The sequence below is a fragment of the Microtus ochrogaster genome, unplaced genomic scaffold (genome assembly GCF_000317375.1).
Source record: "Microtus ochrogaster isolate Prairie Vole_2 unplaced genomic scaffold, MicOch1.0 UNK1, whole genome shotgun sequence".
NCBI lineage: Eukaryota > Metazoa > Chordata > Mammalia > Rodentia > Cricetidae > Microtus > Microtus ochrogaster.
This window is the reverse complement of record NW_004949099.1, coordinates 19025842-19044739: the sequence shown is the minus strand read 5'-3', so window position 1 is coordinate 19044739 and position 18898 is coordinate 19025842. Positions and strand designations below refer to the sequence as shown.

Below are 18898 nucleotides of genomic sequence, written 5' to 3'. Positions count from 1 at the left end.
AAATAAAGGTGTTATGCAGTTCAGAGAGTGAGCATGACACAGGACAAGTAAGAGGAAAAGGGGGTAGCAGTGGAAAAAATGTAAGTATGCATGAAATTCTCAAGTTATAGAAAATAAAGATTCAAGGAACATAGCCACACATCTTCATTTTTGTGTACATATATAAACACATATGTACATATGTTTTATATATACATATAATATGTATAAATGTGCATATATATATATATATACACACACCTTGGTATTATAATAATAGAGTGAAACTTTATAAATGAGACAAAATTATCTACAATGTTCAATATTTTCATCATGTATAGGCTTGCCAACCTCAGTCATAGGCCTTTATCATCTTGCTTTTCCTATATCCCTGTCTATGGCCATATTGGATATGACACAAAACTGCACACCTCAACCAGTAGACACCACAAAATAAAGATGAATAATAATATTCACTTTGTGTTTGTATCTGATTTACTTCTAATATCATAGATATGGTGCCACATTTTTCAATGTAGTGATTTTAATTCATAAAATTACAAAATAGACCATCACCTACAAAACACATATAGAGTACATAAAGACAATTATAGAAGAAACAAAGCATTTCTGATCTTGGAGGAGAAGAAAAAATATGGGAAGAAATCAGTAAAATTCACATCTACTGGAAGAAAGATTCTTATACAGCATCTGATGAATATAGACATGTAAATTTTATATTCACCACCAATACCAAAAGCAATTTTTTTTAGCTAAACTCACTTGAAACATCAAATCAAATGGCCAAAAATAATGTTTAAAGCATCTGTGGGAAAACTCTGCTCAGTATGAGTTAGGACAACATGGAAGAGTATAAAGTAAGAATTGTATGTTCAAATGTTCATTACCTGCTGTGGGAGCTCCTTCTGCTCCTTCAACCAATAGCCTTTAAGATACCAGCCCACTTGGATGTGGTGGTCTCTTTTGCTTTATAAAGAGGCCTGTTTTTCCAGTAGGATTTGCTGAAGGAGGCAGAGGCAGGACAGACTACAAAGTTACAAAGAAACCCTGTCTCGAAAAACATCTGACTTTTTAAAGCAAATGAGACCACGTCCAAGTGGGTTGGTATCTTAAAGGCTATTGGTTGAAGGAGCAGAAGGAGCTCTTGCAGCAAGTGTCCACTGTAACATGACGTGGCCTGCTCATTGGGGTTTCTGCCCTGCCCAGTTCCAAGCCCCAAGAAAACCACACAGAGTTCTCCATAAGTTATAAAACTGATTGGCCCATTAGCTCAGTCTTCTTATTAGCTCTTATAGCTTATATTAACACATTGTTCTTATTTATGTTAGCCACATGGCTCATTGCCTTTCACAGCTGGGTAGGTTACATCTTGCTTCTGGGTCGTCTGGGCAGGAATGGGAGAAATGGGAGGAATGGGCTGCCTCGTTCTTAGAATTCTCCTGTTCTCATCCCCCTCCTCTACTTCCTGTCTGGTTGACCTGCCTATACTTCCTGCCTGGCCAATCAGCGTTTATTTCAAAATATGATTGACAGAATATAGACAATTCTCCCGCACCAGCCCACCTAATCCACGTTTTATATCTGTTCCCCCTAAATGACAGCTCTGTTCCCTGTCTTACAACCTTTTTGGAGGGGCATGAGTCTCTCTGGGTGGCCCACAAAACCCTGCAGTTCTGCACAAATGTGTCTCTCCTCTCTCTTAGGCCTGGAACATTCTATGCTCTTAGTTCATAGATCCTACCAAAGAGTATTAATGGAGGGCACCCTATCATCTAAGCATTGTGCTCCATAATAACCACATGAAATAGGTGACATAAAAGCAAGGATCAATTGCAGGGCATCTACAGTAGGTCTCTCACTGTCATTTATAACCTAGAGGAGCAACATTTACTCCCTAGTCTACCCACATATAGGCAGGATGAATGGTTAACATTGTCTAACAATTGTTTGCTTATTCTCTTTTCTTTTTCTCTCTGTTGCCAAATTCCTCAACCTTGCCATTAGTGACATTCTGGATCAGATAATTGTTATAAGAATCTGTATAATGTAACATAGGCTGTTTGGCCGCAGTCTGGTCTTTACTTGGATTTCCCATACCTGCCAATACCCAATACCTTGGTTATTAACTCCTGAATATTGTGTTTGTCAAATCTCCTACATACTATAGAATTCCTAGCTAAGAAAGTATGGAGTTACGAATGAAGAAATTTAGACTGGCTGAAACTGAAGCAGTCAGGCCCAACCTTTCCTCTGTAGGGTGCATGTGACTGGGTAAAGGCATGAATGAATGGATGAATGAATGAATGGTGCCCAACAAAAAAAAGAGAATTTACTTAAAAGGTTAGGAGGTATTTTTAAAATATTAACAGCTTGAAAGTGGCAAGACCATGTTGCAATGTCAAAAGACTGGACACACCTGCTTTAAAGTTTATGATGCCTAATGATAATAAAATTTGTAATCTGTAAAAGAAAAATGAATCTATATGTTATACTGAAACAAAATGACCAAAAAGGCTATTTGATGCTACTTTCTAACATTTCTTCTAGATGCTGGGAAAGAACAGTTGATGCTGTAAAGGGCACTGTTCGAACAATAATCAATTTTTGCCTGTGCTCTACTAAGTCTGCAATATCCCTAAAAAAAGAATTTTATAACTAATCAATAAAATAATATCCAACCTACCAGTTATAATTACAAGACTACTGACCACTGCTCAGTAGATACTGCTATCATTTTCTAATATGTGGAACAATTTGTGCTGAGTTAGCCACATTCTCTTACTTTAGTAGAAATAAAAATTACATAATACCATCCTTAAATCATTTATTGTTAGGGTGATGTATATTTTTCCATGAATTTTTATACAGAGGCTACTCTGTAACAATCAAATTAAGATTTGTTGTTTTTCAGTATTCTTCCTGGCTAGCTAAATGTTTCTCATTCAAAAATAACTTAGTCGGACAGAAAATTACCTCCCACGTAATGACGAGCTCCGATCTGCTTCCACCGCCTCCATTGATATTTGCTGGTGCCACAATGGGGACTGCAGACAATCAAGAGAAATGTGGATGGTAAGGATGAAAGAAATAACTTCATCATGAAGAGTTCTGTTTGGGAGGGTTTCACCTTTCAAAGCTCTCACCCTGGCAGACTGAGAGAGTGTTGAATTTTTAATGAACATAAATGATGTTTACACATATCCAAATTTCCAAGAGAGGGGACACAGTTTTGTTTGATACATGGGCACCTTGGCTCCAAAATTAATTAAAAATCAAGTAACATCGTGTGTTTGACATTATTATGCATCATCTACTAATTGGCAAAATGATGTTGCATTCAGATGGTAACGGTGACACCGCTGATTTAGTGCCTAATTATACAGTTGTGCTGTAAACAAGTTACTCAGGCAGTACATTAATTAATTATTTTTTGTCAATAAACAAGCTGGATGTTTTTCCTTTCTTAACCATCAGGATGTTTTAACATTTAAAATTAAATTCTTGTGCTCAAATTACTCTTGAGAGAATAAGAGTAATTTTTAACTTTTCACTTGTAAAATCAGAGTTTTCTCTTGTACAGAAAGTCACTGAGGGGCTGTGACTTCAGTTTAATCTTCAGATCTAAGACAAAGGCACCTGATAATACTGATATAATAATATGAATATGTTTTTCAATTCTAAGTCTATGAGGACTGCAGTGGTAAACATGGCTCATGGTAAATTGCAAACATAAAAAGAGCTAGCATATATCTCAAAGGGAGTACATAGTCAGAATACCAATTTTAACACATATGTGGAGGGATTAAAAATATTCCTTCTGTTGACATAATACAAAGCAAACTAAATCTAATATTGGTTTAAGATGCTTTGTATGCAGCATGTCGAACTGTGTAAAATTATTTACATGACACCGTTTTTGTCCAAGGTTCAGAAGTTGGGAATAAGATCACTGGGTATGGTTGGGGATTATACTCAGAGATAAAAATGTGTGTGTGTGTGTGTGTGTGTGTGTGTGTGTGTGTGTTTTGGGGAGAACTCAACTACTTATGTCAGGTTTTTTTTTTCAGACTATTGTGAATAAATTGTGACTAAAGAATTATAGGTGCTTTACTTTATTCTTTTATGCACATGTATTAGCTTCATCAGCAACATCAGCAGTAATGGTATGATAATTGATAATTTGATGCTCCTTCTTAAGATAGCATTTCCCACCATACATTTTAAGGTTCAGTTTACCCTTCATTTTGTTTGCATATTCTTTTCATAAAGTTGACCTTTACATAAGTTGTAATGTCTAAGTAGTAACATTCATTTTGTCAAAAATGGCATGATCAGGGTAATGGTCTACAAGAGTTACTCAATATATAGTACTTGACAGCTTCATATATATTCAAGACCTTTCCATAGTTAGTTATCTAAGTAATATTTTCACATCAAGCTAAATTGTTTTTTTTCTGTTTTCCAATGTAATGAGAAGCAGAAAAACACTTTCTTTTAAAGATTATTTATATAATTTATGTATTTTGTTTTTGTGTAAACATACACCATGCATTTGCAGGTGCTTGTGGAAATCAGACAGGGTTGCTAGAGCTGGAAGTACAGGGAACTGTGAGTCATTCATTCTGGATGCTCTAAACTCATTCCAGGTCCTCTGGAAAAGCAGGAAGCAAAGAACTCTTAACTTTTGAGCCATATCTTCATCCCCTACTTTCTTTTTTCAATTTATCATATACTAGCCTTAATATTAAAACCATATTGAAAAAAGTTGTTCTTTTATTACCAGAAAGAGGGGGTGGGATTTTTCATACTTTTGTATGATAATGTATACCTTTATAGAATATCAGTATGAAAATCTCCAAGTCTTATTGTTCAAGAGAGTAACAATGGTCAGTACTCACGCAAATGTTACTTCATTAACCACAATTGGAGTCAACCTTGCCAAAACAAGTAAAACAGTGGCTGGAAAAAATCCTAGAAAATAAAGCTAGTGTTCAGAGTCAGGAGGATGCACCTGAATCTTAGGGTCCAAGGTGGAACTGAAGCCACTGCTCACGTGGGTGGAGAGTAAAGTGCTATTTGGACAATTCTGGGTAGGGAAATCCATAGTTAAGGGTTCAAATACAGAATGCCAGAAACAAAGAGGTTTTTTATAGGTCCTGCTCTCTGTCCATCCTCCATAAAATAAAGGAACCTCCCATTCACTTTCACATTTCAACGTGATTTAATTCAGTGTTAGTATTATCAAATATATTTATTTTGATAATCTATTCTAAAGCAAGAAAATGGTGTTGGGTGTGGGATGTGCATTGCTTTTTAGGGCACTTGTCTGGCATGGGAAAGCCTCTGAATTCCATTCCTAGAATTACAAAAACAAAACAAAAGAAAACAAAAACTTTTCCTTTAAAAGGAAATTATTAGTATCTGATAATTTTGATAATTGTTCATCCTTTATAGAAATAACTCATGTTTTTTTTAAAAAAAAAAAAACTAGGACAGCAAGAGCAAAGATGTTTTATATTTACTTGGCTGGAAAAAATGGAATTCTATGAGCTTTAGATGACAAAAGACTAAATATGCTATTGGGGAATTATAGGCTGAGGTGAAACTAGGGTATGTTATAAAAATGTACAAAAACTTGATTTGGAGTAAGGTTTCACTTGGATTCTGCTGTTCAATGAACTAGCCAGTACTAAATTAGCGTTTTTGTTCAGTGGTTTAGGCATTACCTTATTTTCACGAAGAAGAATTTATAATTTATAACTTGATCAGAGTTGAAAAAACAGATGAAAATGAGAATTGGTTCAGTCAAGTAGATGCTATATTAATTATTTACTACCACCTACTAATGAACAAACCCTAACACAATTATAGAGTCCCTAATGAAGAATGGGTAGGAAATATATTATGAATGTTGCTTCTGTAAAGCTCTTATTTTAACACATCTGTTTCCATTATCCAACTCAAGTTAAAGCTCTAACTGTGAGAAAGAGATGAGTGGGATTTACCTGAATTTGGTCCAATACAAATGTGAAGACTGGAAACCCTAACTCATCAACACTAATTTTGTTCTTGCAATTTAAAGGACACATAAAATACCTTCTTCAAGGCCAGCTGGACTGTGACTGAAAAAGCATGGGATAAAACCGGACTCTCTGAACGTGGCGAACAATGAGGGCTGATGAGAAGCCAAGGACAATGGCATGGGGTTTTGATCCTACTTCACGTTCTGGCTTTGTGGGAGCCTAGCCAGTTTGGATGTTCACCTTCCTAGACATGGAAGGAGAGACTTGGACTTTCCACAGGGCAGGGAACCCTGACTGCTCTTTGGACTGGAGAGGGTGGGGGAGAGGAGTGGGGGGAGGGGGAGAAAGGTGGGAGGAGGGGGAGGGAAATGAGAGGCTGGGAGGAGGCGAAACATTTTTTTTCTCTTTTTCTCAATAAAAAATGAAAAAAAAAAAGAACTCTGACAGAAAGGAGTAAACATTGATTTCTTTACTACCTGATGCTTTGGTTCTCAGCAATTCTGATGGCTTGCTTGGCTCTCCAATTCCAATGTTGTTTCCAGCAACGACACGAAATTCATATTCCACCCAAGGACTCAAACCAACTACTGTTGCATTATATGTCTGTCCATTAAGAATTTCAGGGACTGAAGCAAACAAACAAGTCTGATCTGAGTCATGAATATGCACTAGTCAAGAGCATAAAATTATCCTTATTTTTTGCATTTGTATACATATGGTGCTGAAAATTATTTTTTTAAATTTCTGTGAAGGATTATTTAGGAAGTTTGATGAACATTGGATTGATTCTGTTGGTTGCTTTTGGTAGACTGGGTCATTTTCATATTAATTATACTGATTAATAAGAATGGGAGGTCAGTCTTTCCATCCTCTGAAGACTTCTTCAACATTTTTTGTTCAAAGTCTCATAGTTTTTATTATAGAAGTGTTTCAGTTGTTTAGTTAGAGTTATTAGAAGGTATTTTAACTTTTGAGGATCTTATGAAAGGTGATGTATCCATCATTTCTTTCTAGACTGTCATTTGAATATAGGAAGGCTACTGATTTTTATCTGTTAATTTTGTGTCTATCTACTTTGCTGAAAGCATTTATTAGCTATAGGAATGTCCTGCTGGAGTCTTTAGGGAGTTTGATGAATAATATTATAACATCTGCAGAAACCTGCATTCTTTGACTTCTCCCTTTCCTATTTGTATCCCCCTGATCCCTTTCAGTTGCCTTATCACTGTATTGAATGGCTATAGAAAGAATGAACATTCTTGTCATGTTCTTAATCATAACGGAAAACCTGTGAGTTGCTCACCATTTAGAATAGTACTGGCTATTGGCTTGCTGTAAATTATCTTTATTATATTGAGATATTTCATATCCCAAGCCTCTCCAAGATTTTTAACATAAAATGGTGTTGGATTTTTTCACGTCTTCTTGGTAGCTAAGGAAATGACCATGTAGTTTCTGTCATGTAGAATTTTTATGTAATAAATTATTTTGTTGATTTGCACATCCCTGCATCTCTTGGATGAAACTCTGAATCACAGTGGGTAATCTTTTTTAGTTTCTCCTCATATTGTGTTTCAAGCATTTTATTGATAATTTTTGCATCTATGTTAATAAGGAATGTTGAGCTATCATTTCCTTTTTGTTTGATTTTTTATTTTGTTGTATTGCCATATAGTTTAGGCATTAGTTTAATAATGCCTTCATAAGAAGTATTTGGAAATATTCTTTCAATTTCTGTTTTCTTGAATACCTTGTGGAATATTGGCATTAGTTCTTTTTTGAACATCTTAAAGCAATCAGCACTGAATCTATCAGGCCATATATTGTTGTTGTTGTTGCTGCTGGAATATTTTTTAATCACTAATTATATTTGGCTATGGGTTTAGGGTCTGTTTAAATGGTTTGTTTCATTTTGACCAATATATTAAGAAATTAATTCATTTCCTTTAGGCTTTCCAGTTGCTAGAACACAGATTGTCAAAGTATATCCTTATGATTCTCTGAGTTTCCTCATTGTCTGTTGGAATATCTTCTTCACTTCTCAGTTTTGAAATTTGATCTTTTTTCTCTTTCCTTTTGTTATTTTGGTTAAAAGTTGATTTTTTTATTCAAGGAATAAATCGTTATTTTATTGATTTTTTTTCCTATGGCATATTTTGTTATTTCCATTTTACTGATTTCAGCCCTGAGTTTATTTCATCCTATCTACTCTCTTATTTATTCTTGTTTTTTTTTAAATGCTACCAAGTATATAATTAAGTTATTAATTCGAGGTATCTCTAGTTTGGAGTTACAGCTGATAATATATATTAAAAAAATTAAGTATTGTAAAATATTTTTATCAGGGTTATCAAATTAAGATATTATATCAGTGAGTATCATTGTTAGATAATCATCACAAATACGGAAGTCACCTACCTGTAGCAACGGCTTGCCAGCCCACTGAGAAGGGTGTCCGAGTCTGGACAGTAAATATTTGAATGGGACTGTTATTATCAGGACCAGGTCTCCAGCTCAGCTGGGAAGTGGTACTCGAAATGTGTTCCACTTTTACATCTTCTGGAGGACCAGGGGGACCTAAAAACATCATTTATAACAACTGTGTTAGGGTTGGAGAGATGGCTCAGCCGTTAAAGGCTAGGCTCACAACCATAAATATAACAACTGTGTTAGAAATATTTAAACATATCAAGTGAGGACTAGAGTATCTTAGTTTACCTGCAATATATGTAAAGTAAATTACTGAATACAAGATGACAGTTATAGATTAAATACTAAAAATCTATCTTATCCAGATGTGTAATCAAGATGACCCATTAACTTAGAAAGGCCATCTCTATAGAGTAGGCAACACTAATGTATTTATTGAATAACATGTTACAATGAGATGAATTAAACATTAATATCCATTCTCTCTCAAATTTAGTTCAAGTAAATATATCTAATATGGACAAATGTAAAATCCTATACATTTTATTCTGTTATGACAGTAACTGATTATTGCAAATAGTAGGCCAGTCTAAATTTTAGGAATTGGTATTTTGTGCTAAGCATAGTCATTTATTGCCCATAACCACAGAACCCATATGATGGACTCTTGGAATTTACAAACCAGGAAGTTATCTGTTTTTCCCTGATCTCCTTATCCACATTTAATTCCTCAGACAGCTGCCATTTATATATGGACATTTATGATCATGAATAAAGAATAGAACCCCTCTGTCATCATTTCTGCTCACCTCTCACAATGATATCAGCTACAGCAGACAAGCGTTCCAGTGTTGTTTGTACTGTGCATAGATATTTTCCTGAATGTCCTAATTGAATATTCCTTATCATCAAATCCCCAACAGACTCCTGTAGACAGAAAATAAAGAATTGGATGAATGAATAATCACACACAGCGGGTCCTATTTTCTTTATAGCTGGGTAGATATTAAACATCAGGCAGTTTTGAAATTAGAAGACATATTAAGATTATTATAGTTTTCTATAATTTATCTCCTTCTTATCCCTGTTAATTGCATCTAGAAAACAAGTATTTTTGTGAAATACATAAAATAAAGCAAAACAAAAACAGATGCAGCTTTATGTGCAGATTGTGATTATTTCTGTAATAAAGACAGAGAGAATGATTATGGACTAAGTGGACTCATGTTTAACATGCTTCATTAAGAACTTAACATTTTTAGATACTTACTCCCCCAATTCTTTCAAAATGAGCCACACCTTTCTTTAAGTCTATGACATCTCCGTTAAAGTACCAAACAAATACAACTTCCATAGTAGGGTCATGAGACACTTGGCAGGGTAAAACGATACTCTCACCAACTGTAACATCCATTTTAGATGGTGGTATTGTAATGACAGTTCTCTCTGTTGAGAAAAGATTATGCTTTAAAGTCTTAGAATATGCTAACACATATTTTTGAATATTTTGCTATTATTTTACCCCAAAGGGAAAAACAAACCCCCTTTTGTTTTATTTTGAAAAAAATCTTCCTTTTTTCAAACATAATAAATAAATGAGTCATTTGTATCACCCTCACTCCCAAATCTGAGGGAACAGAGCAGAAGAGGGGCAGGAAGTTGTTAAGAGAAAGAGATTGGGAGACCTGGTGAGAAGCAGCATTTTGGGGATATGACAAGGCTGCTTTATTGATATCCTCATAGAACACTGTGTTTGCTTGCACTAGATAAAGCCAGTCAACACTGTAGCACAGATCATGAAGAGATTCATGAGACCCCCTCTTATGGAGGGACTATGAGTGCTTGATCAGTTCGGGAGGAAGGAGATTAAAGCTATCTTTGCTTTCTTTCTTTAAAGTATTCTCAGATGTTTGTTTATCCTTGGAGATCTTTCTGATTAGTTCTATGCTGTATATTTAAAATTGCATTATCTTTTTTTTTTCTTAATGATCAGGGTTTTCCAGTTTGTTTGTTTGTTTGTTTGTTTGTTTTTTTTTTTGGCTTTTTTCTGTTTTGTTGTTCCTTGTAATTCTAGTTGTTAATCCTCTTTAACATGTAAAATTAGTAAAGATTTATTCTATTCTGTAGGTTGCTGGTTTGCTTCAAATGACACTGATCTTTGCTATATAGAAGTCTTACCCCTAGGCAAGAAGCTACTTATGATAGATACCTGTTGTCAATGGGAAAATCAGTTTATTTAATTTTTTTCTAATGGGGTGACGCTGGGTATATGAACCACACTCCAAGTTAGACATCATGCCCAGAAATGAATAGTTGGGAAACACAAAACAGATTCCATGTCTTTTGTGTGCTTTTTGTTTTGTTTTGGTATTTTTATTTTAGTTTTCCTTTTTAATTTATTACTTTCTATTTTTTTTCCCTAATGAGAGATAGAGAGATAGCCTGAAATTGAGTTTAGGGAAGTGGGCAGGATTTGGAAGGAGTTAGGTGTGGAGAACATAATCAAAGTATATTTTATTTTCAAAAGATTAACAAAAGAATGAAAAGGATATATGAAGTTGTTAGGCTAAGGAGGATAGAATGGGTGGATATGGCAGACATTAAGATAATTAGAGGTGGTTTGATGTGGATGAGAATGATCTAAACACATTATATGGAATTCTCAAAATTAATGATACAGGTCTTAAACACCATTTCTTCTTAATTAAGGTGTAAAAAGTAAAGATCTCATAGGACAATATTCCACACTTAGGGAACCACGCTATTTTTATATTTTATTCTAAATATGTAGCAATAATATTAAAAAATGCATAGCTACTACTCTAAATACTTAATTAGCTTAAGAATCCATAAGACAAATTACATTTCTACATCTAGATACACCACAAGTTGTGTAGTTTTATAATTGCATGCTTATATTTAGAAGTTTGAATGAAACCTATATTAAGAATGCGTATAATGGTCATTTTTTTTTTCTTTCAAATGAGGTTGAAACGTGAATAGGAAAGATGGGAATCTCTATTTGTAAATCCACAATTTTTGATATCAAAATATGTAGCTGTCATAGAAACATTCTTCTTAGGAATATTTCTTTTTTTCTAGAGGCCAATACTTGTTCCACAAGTCCCCCTACAACATGGCCTAAAATTTCAAAGTCATTTCCGAGATGAATCTAGGTTTCCTGAGTTATAAGAAAGAATAACATTCATAGGGTTTTAGTTATTTATAGTGAAATATGCAGCTTTAATTCCAGAGCACTGAGGCTTCACCAACACCAAGATCCATCATTTCATTCTTTGTTGTTATTTTTTTCCATAAAATCTATCATGATAACGATTCCACCTCCCCCAACATCTCCATGATCTCTACCTTCTCCCCACCCACCCAAATCCACATCCTTTCTTGTTCTGATTCTCAAGAAAACAAACAGGTGGGGTTGGAGAAATGGCTCAGTGGTTAAGAACACTTGCTGTTCTATCAGAGGACTTGAGTTGAATTCCCAGCATCCACATGGCAGCTCACAACTGTCTGTAACTCCAGCTCCAGGAGATCTGCCAACATCACACAGACATGCATGCAGGCTAAACACCAATAGATATAGAATGAAGATAAGTAATTTTTAAAAAACAAACAGGAATCTATAAAAAGACAAAAGAGATCAATAAGATAAAACAGAAGTAATCAAATCTGTTTAAGACAAAAAGCAACAAGAAGAAAATGCAAAAGAAACACATATAGACATAGAGACACATTCATTGGAACATATAGAAATCCCCTAAAATCACAAGATTGGTACTTATATGATATATAAGCAAAAGGCCTATTAGAAAAGAGGAAGAAGGAGAAGGAGGAAGAAGAGAAGAAGGAGGGGAGTAGGGGAAGAAGAAAGAAAAGAGAAGAGGAGGAGGAGAAGGAGCAGGAAGAGAAGAAGCTCAGACAAAGCCTTATGAGATGAAAATAGCTCCAAAATCCCATTCCGTTCAATTTGTGTTAGCTGTCTATTCCCGAGCATGGGGTCTGGCCTTAAGAGTGGTTTGTACACCTGGAGAGACTCTGTTAGAGAAAACAAGTTTTTCATCATTACTAGAGAGACCCTGCATATAAATTTAGATTAACACTCTCCATTTTTTAAGGACATTTGAACAGGAACATACTGAAACAATGCATCACTCAATTTTGCCTAAAAATGTTAAACTGCTAGTTTGTATTAAAATGTCATATTGCCAAAGACATAAAAGTTGGATATAGGAAGTAGTAATTTTAGGGTTTTTTCAAGATTTATTTCTTATGTACACAGTGTTCTGCCTGTATGGCAGACAGAAGAGGGCACCAGATTTCATTACAGATGGTTGTAAGCCACCAAGTGGTTGCTGGGAATTGAACTTAGGACCTCTGGAAGAAAAGCCACTGTTCTTAACTTCATAGTCATCTCTCCAGTACAAAATTTGTGGGTTTTAAGGTAACTTGATGAATCAGCCATGGTAAAAATGAAAGAGAACCTTACATTTCTGAATATAAAGGAGAGAATATTATGTTAGCTATATTCTGTTATGTCAAAATCAGAGAGCAGTCTGAACAGAGGACTTGACAATTGCTTCCATTTCCAATTTAAAGTGGGTTTTTTTATTAATTTTGTTACAATTTATCACTAACCAAGTGATATCTAACATTTTAAACACAATTTTGTTAATAAGGAAATGTTTTGTTTAGTAGTTTCTTTGAAAAAAATCACTATCATTTTATTTATATTTGTAGGCAGATGAGTTGGCTAATTAGATGTGTTGGTAAAGTCAAACAGTCCCTGTTTAAGTTTTTGCATTAAGCATTTTAACCAATTTTCAAGCATTAAAAATTACAACCACTTCTTCCATTTAAGATACAGTATAGCGGTAAAATTAAACTAATTATTCTCTATATGTGTTGCTCATTGGCCATACAGTAATGACTAAAGCTTCATGAATAAGAAGTTATCATAGTATGATATATAACTGTTATACTTTCACTAGACTGTTCCAGCTTTTAAATGTATGACAAGTATTTATTTGAGGACTCTTCATCCCTCCATCCTTCTGTTAAGAACTAGACAAAAAATTGTGGGAGATGGGATGTAAAACAAAGTGCTGAGTAACACTGTATATTTACCTTCATAAATGTGTCAACAGAGTGTGGCTATCATGTATGAGACTGTGTTATTGTATACATCACCAAAACTCTGGCAGCCCCATATGTGTGAAGTAATTCCATTAGTATGTTATACTTTTGAGGGATTATTCTGTAGAAAAGAGATTGCTTAAACAAGGAAGTTCATGGCAAGTAAAAGTAACTCAAGAAAAGCTCACACGTGACAAGAAAGAGCCACATCCCCTGTTGTCAAGGACACTTATCAGGTGTCTGTGTAAAGAATTCTGTTTGGTAGATGCTAGAAAGTACTGAAGAGTCAGAGGAAAACATGAGTGAAGAGTTAAGATGAAGTCATCTCACAGCCCTAGACGTAGGACTTGGGCCATATCGTCAGTCAACATGGGCTTAGCTCAAGCGACATGGAAAGTTTGTTTTCGAAACTATTTAATACCATTTTTCTCTAAAATATTTTACTGCTTATAAAATTTGAGAAGGGTGATATTGACACATGAGTGGTTCAATCAATTCGTATATATTAAAACACATACCACTTTATTGAACTTATATCTTGATTGTAAGATTTTTCTTACTTGCTTTTTTTATAAATTCATCAGGCCACAGGAATCTATATTTTTAGCAACTTTATTTTCATTTGAGGTAATTACTTGAGCTACATCACTACTCTTTGCAAGTAAACATTTTTTTTTATTTTTTATTCTTTGATAAACATTTTTTAAAATGTTTATTTTACCAAGGACCTTTAAGGCCAATATAACATTTTTAGAGCTATGAACTTCAGTTTTAGACTGCAATATTTCTGTGAACTTCTGATAAATTGCTTTTTATAACATGAGCTATGAATATACACATAAATGCAGAGTATTATTATTATAAAATAATTTCATCTTTTATCACTGTGAAATATATTACTCAATTTTTTATTTATATTTTCAGGTAAATGTATATGAGAGAACCCTGAAATTTGTTCTGATGTGGACATTGTGCAGGAAGCTGGCATGGCAATATGATTTGTGTATTAGTTTAAATGTCACTTATTCATTCCATTGTGGGTTTTTCAATTACAATGAGAAACTCATTAATAATTGCTTTTCCTGAAGCTTCATATAAAAATAGAGTTCTTCTCCTTGTATCAAATAATCTTGAAATTAAATTTTTATTTCTAGCCCTGTGGATATTAACTTTGTCATGCTGTAGAAGTGTTCAAAACTCATGGTTTTTCTAAACTCTTTGAAGAGTTTAGAAAACTCTTCATGCAACAGTATGATAAGCTTTATTGCACCGCCCAAACATAAATATATGTTTTATTTGTAAAACTTTGCTGGCAAAGTTTGTTGCCTGTGTACTACCAGCTCGTACCCTGCTGCTGCGACTGAAGAATTAACATTTCTGAAATTGCCATAGTAAGAGCTGGGCAAGCTGGCTGACTCTTTCTCTGGAGGCAGGGGTTGACTCTCAGAATCCTTTCAACTGAAGCTGTTATTGCTGTCCACAGCTGCTCTCTGCTGCTGTCCCCACTATCACATCCACCCACATGGATGTAGACCCTATGTGCCTACCCGCCCACTTGGGAACCAAGCTTCCCTAACAGTCATTAGGCATAAACATGCATACCTGTACAATGGGCTACCTTCTCATGTGTGCACTACCGGAACAGTACCCAGTCCTGAGCTTATGAGTTTCACCTGCACATTTTCAACTCGAATAGGTTTGGAATCACTTGGGGACACATTTCTGAGCATATATTTGCTTAAGAGTATAACCATGCTCACATGTTCATGTGCAGGGTACATCACAACACTAGACATTAGACATAAGAATAAAACAAGTTCAGTGATAGGCAGATGAATAAATTTAAGACAACAGTGGAATATGAAATCAAGTATGATACATGTTTTAGCAGGAAACAACATGAGATTGGGTAGAGTGTCTTAGGAACAAGCCCTGCATACCATGTTAATAATTATATCATTACATATGAGTAAAGAAGAGAACAGCATTACTAGAAGATGATGGGATTGGAAAGATGGGAAAAGAGAACAAAATGTTCATAAGGATTGAATTTTATCTAGATAGGAGGATAATGTTTGAGTGCTTATTCAACAACAGGATTTATAGTTAATAATAATATATCACTTACTCAGATTTTCTGAGTATAATTAGCATAATTCTATTTTAAAAGCAATAAGTATTACATGGCTGATAAGTTAATAAGCTTAATTTAATAATATAACAATGAAAACATCATACAGTGCTATATAGATACATGCAATTTTAGTTTATTAAAGTATATTTAAAAAAGAAATGTGTAATTTTCTTGAAAGATATGTGAAATATTGAAAGTATGATGTAAGCATTGGCCCTAATGATATATGAAAAATGGGGTGTTTATTATGAGTTTCACCTGCACATTTTCAACTCGAATAGGTTTGGAATCACTTGGGGACACATTTCTGAGCATATATTTGAAGTATTTCTAAACAGTTTTAATGAGGAACAATGCATCCTAATTACAGGTGCTAATATAACATGGCCTAAGAGACAAGACTAGATTAAAAGGGGGGAAATGAAGAAGTCAGGCAACACTGGTATTTGTTTTATTGTACACTCTGACTAATGACTGAATTCTGTTTCTATGCCCTGCCCGCTGTGATGGACTATACCCTCTCAAACTGTGACCACAAGAAATACTTTCTTCCTAAAGTTGATCATGTCAAATATTTTATTAGAGCAATGAGAAAAGTAACTGCCATGTACACAGACAGAGACAATAACTGTATAGGACAGACACATTATCCAAGAAAAAGTGATGTGTGGTTAACTGAGCATAGCATCACCTGTAAGAATCCTCCTGTGTAGACAAAGCAAGGTTTGGGTCTCATGTTCCCCTCTCCAAACTGCATAGGAACCAACCTTACACTATATAGGTAACTTCCGAACAGTCAGGGAGCACTGATTATTCTCTTAGAGTAATCATTTTGCAAGCACGCACAGCACCAGAGGACAACTCATGGTATGTACATAGGACAAAGGGCAAGATCATATTTGGAGAAGTAAAGAGTGATATTTGATTTAAACAAATATGCAAAGTCTTTGTGACTACTTTCAGGGGAAAAAGAGTGAACTTTGTTATCCATTAATTTTTTCATTTGTATAATCTTGAATATGTTAGTAAAGTCAAGCATCTCAGAGATTTATTTAAATACTCAGAGCAAAAGAAAAAAGAAAAAAAGAAAAAAAATGCACATGTTTTCATATATTCTAGTTCTTTGCCAAGTGTGGGTATGTTCCAACAGAGAAGTTTATGTTATTTGAAGTTTATATTGAAATGCTTCTTACAATTTGTTAATTAGTAAGTGCATTAGAGTCTGAATCATACAAATTAAATGAAGAGAAGTGGACTGTACTAGACTACCACTAGTAAAACTTTCAGATTCATTAAGCATCTTCATCTTGAAACAAAAAGGATAAAATAATCCATTTCACATAACTTCCTTTTTCTTGCATATACTATCCATGTTCATTGAATATCTAGGCAAATGATGCTGAAATTTCTGCAAGCACAAGATTTTCTTGTTGAATGTGTTCAGAATGCAAATTTCTCAATTCCCACATAAAATACTGATTCAGTAGATTTCAAGCGAGATCCCTGAGTGTGGACTTTTCAGAAGCCTCTCCAGTCGATTTGTGTAGTTATTGCAAATGCTAGGCTGAGAAGGCATGGATAAAAATTTTGAATAACACTTCTGTTTAGGACAATTGACACTCTCTTAAATAGAACATCAGAAAGTGACTAATACCTTGGATACAGGAAAATTTCACTGTCAGTAAAATGCACTGTCAAGAAAAGTTTACTTGTAAACACAATGGTTCAGCATTCCCCAGAATAAATTTTGTGATTAATTGCATTCTTAGAGCTCCATATGACAGTTTATTGTAAAGAAATTTCCAAAATTCCTAGAATACAGATACATACTAATTCAAGGAATCCTATACTTTAAAGATACATAATGTTTTCCGTTTGTTTAATAACTTTAACATTTTTATGAAATAGGGAATGAATAGTTCATGTGAACATACAGCATATGTGATGAATGCACACATATTAATATTTATGAGGTAATCATGAAAACTAGAACCCCAAATATTAGAGGAAAAGCTTTAATTTTTGTGATACTAACTCTATTTTTCTTTTATGTTAAATGTATTTAATGTTAATGTATTTAAAAAATACATTCAGAAGTGGTTACAAATGATATATATATATATATATATATGGAATTTGCCTCTAGTTAAATAGAATAAGTGTTGGGTGAGTAAGTAAAGGTTTTCAAGAAAGAAATTTAGAAATTAGTTGTTTAATTTCCACACTGGGTGATATGACATAAAACTCTATTATTTCCTCTAGCTCTATTGTATATCTAAATTTTTTCTACAATAGAAGATAGTTATAAAATGGTAGGTGGAATGAAAATTGTTCTACACAATATAGAAAAATAGTTTCGACATAGCTCCTAAAGTAATGAAAACTAACTACGTTGTAAAGCATACCCGACATACAAATGGGAAAGTCTGGACTATCAGTAGTAGCCATTTCTGAAAATCTTCATTGGAACACAAAGTCATCACACCAAAATAATTTCACATACCCATCCTGCTTTTCAGATATATAAGGGAAAGTTTCATAGAAATTATATCACTTTTGATAAATATTTTTTCAAATTTTAAAAACATGTTTGCCAATAATTTTTCATAATTCATTTTCAGTTATGAGCTTGCTAGTAGACAGGGAAACTAAACACATAAAACATGTCAGAAACATAAAATCTGTTTTTTTAACACTAATTAAACTTGTTCTCTATATCAGTTGCCAAGGACAATATTACATGTGATGATCTCTCAGAACATTTTAGAAATCCCAAAAAGATTAGAAAATGTGTGTCTGATATCATTGACCATAATGAATAAATTACTTTTTATAATCCTATTTTGTTTTACACAACTGACATGGTTGAAATCTTTATTTGTGTGTTTTAATCTTTTGAAGGTGACTGCTTGAAGATGACAATTCCACCCCCAAGTTCCACAATGTGCAAAACAGTGCATTCTCTCCATATAAACATGGGACTCTGCCTTTATATATTTATAACATGACAGGAAATGTTGCTAAGATATAAATAAAAAGTTTTGTAGTGCACTATTTACACGTTAAATAGGTGATCTTTTTCTACGATTTTTTTTATTACAAGATAACTTGTGAAGACTAGAAACATTAAAATATGCTTTGAAAGGTGATCCCCTCCCTA

At 34.0% G+C, this 18898-nt stretch overlaps 1 protein-coding gene across 4 annotated transcripts in view; it reads right to left on the bottom strand.

Annotated features, from left to right (window-relative positions):
• Cntn6 (contactin 6) overlaps nucleotides 1-18898 on the bottom strand; it is a 375071-nt gene that overhangs the window by 17732 nt on the left and 338441 nt on the right. For all 4 annotated transcript variants that reach the window (XM_005364955.3, XM_013353087.2, XM_026788275.1 and 1 more), the window contains 5 exons: nucleotides 9724-9899; nucleotides 9263-9380; nucleotides 8442-8600; nucleotides 6500-6649; nucleotides 2974-3044 (listed from right to left, as the gene is read on the bottom strand). In XM_005364955.3, the coding sequence (XP_005365012.1) occupies nucleotides 2974-3044; nucleotides 6500-6649; nucleotides 8442-8600; nucleotides 9263-9380; nucleotides 9724-9899 (674 nt within the window). The remainder of the gene's footprint in view (nucleotides 1-2973; nucleotides 3045-6499; nucleotides 6650-8441; nucleotides 8601-9262; nucleotides 9381-9723; nucleotides 9900-18898) is intronic.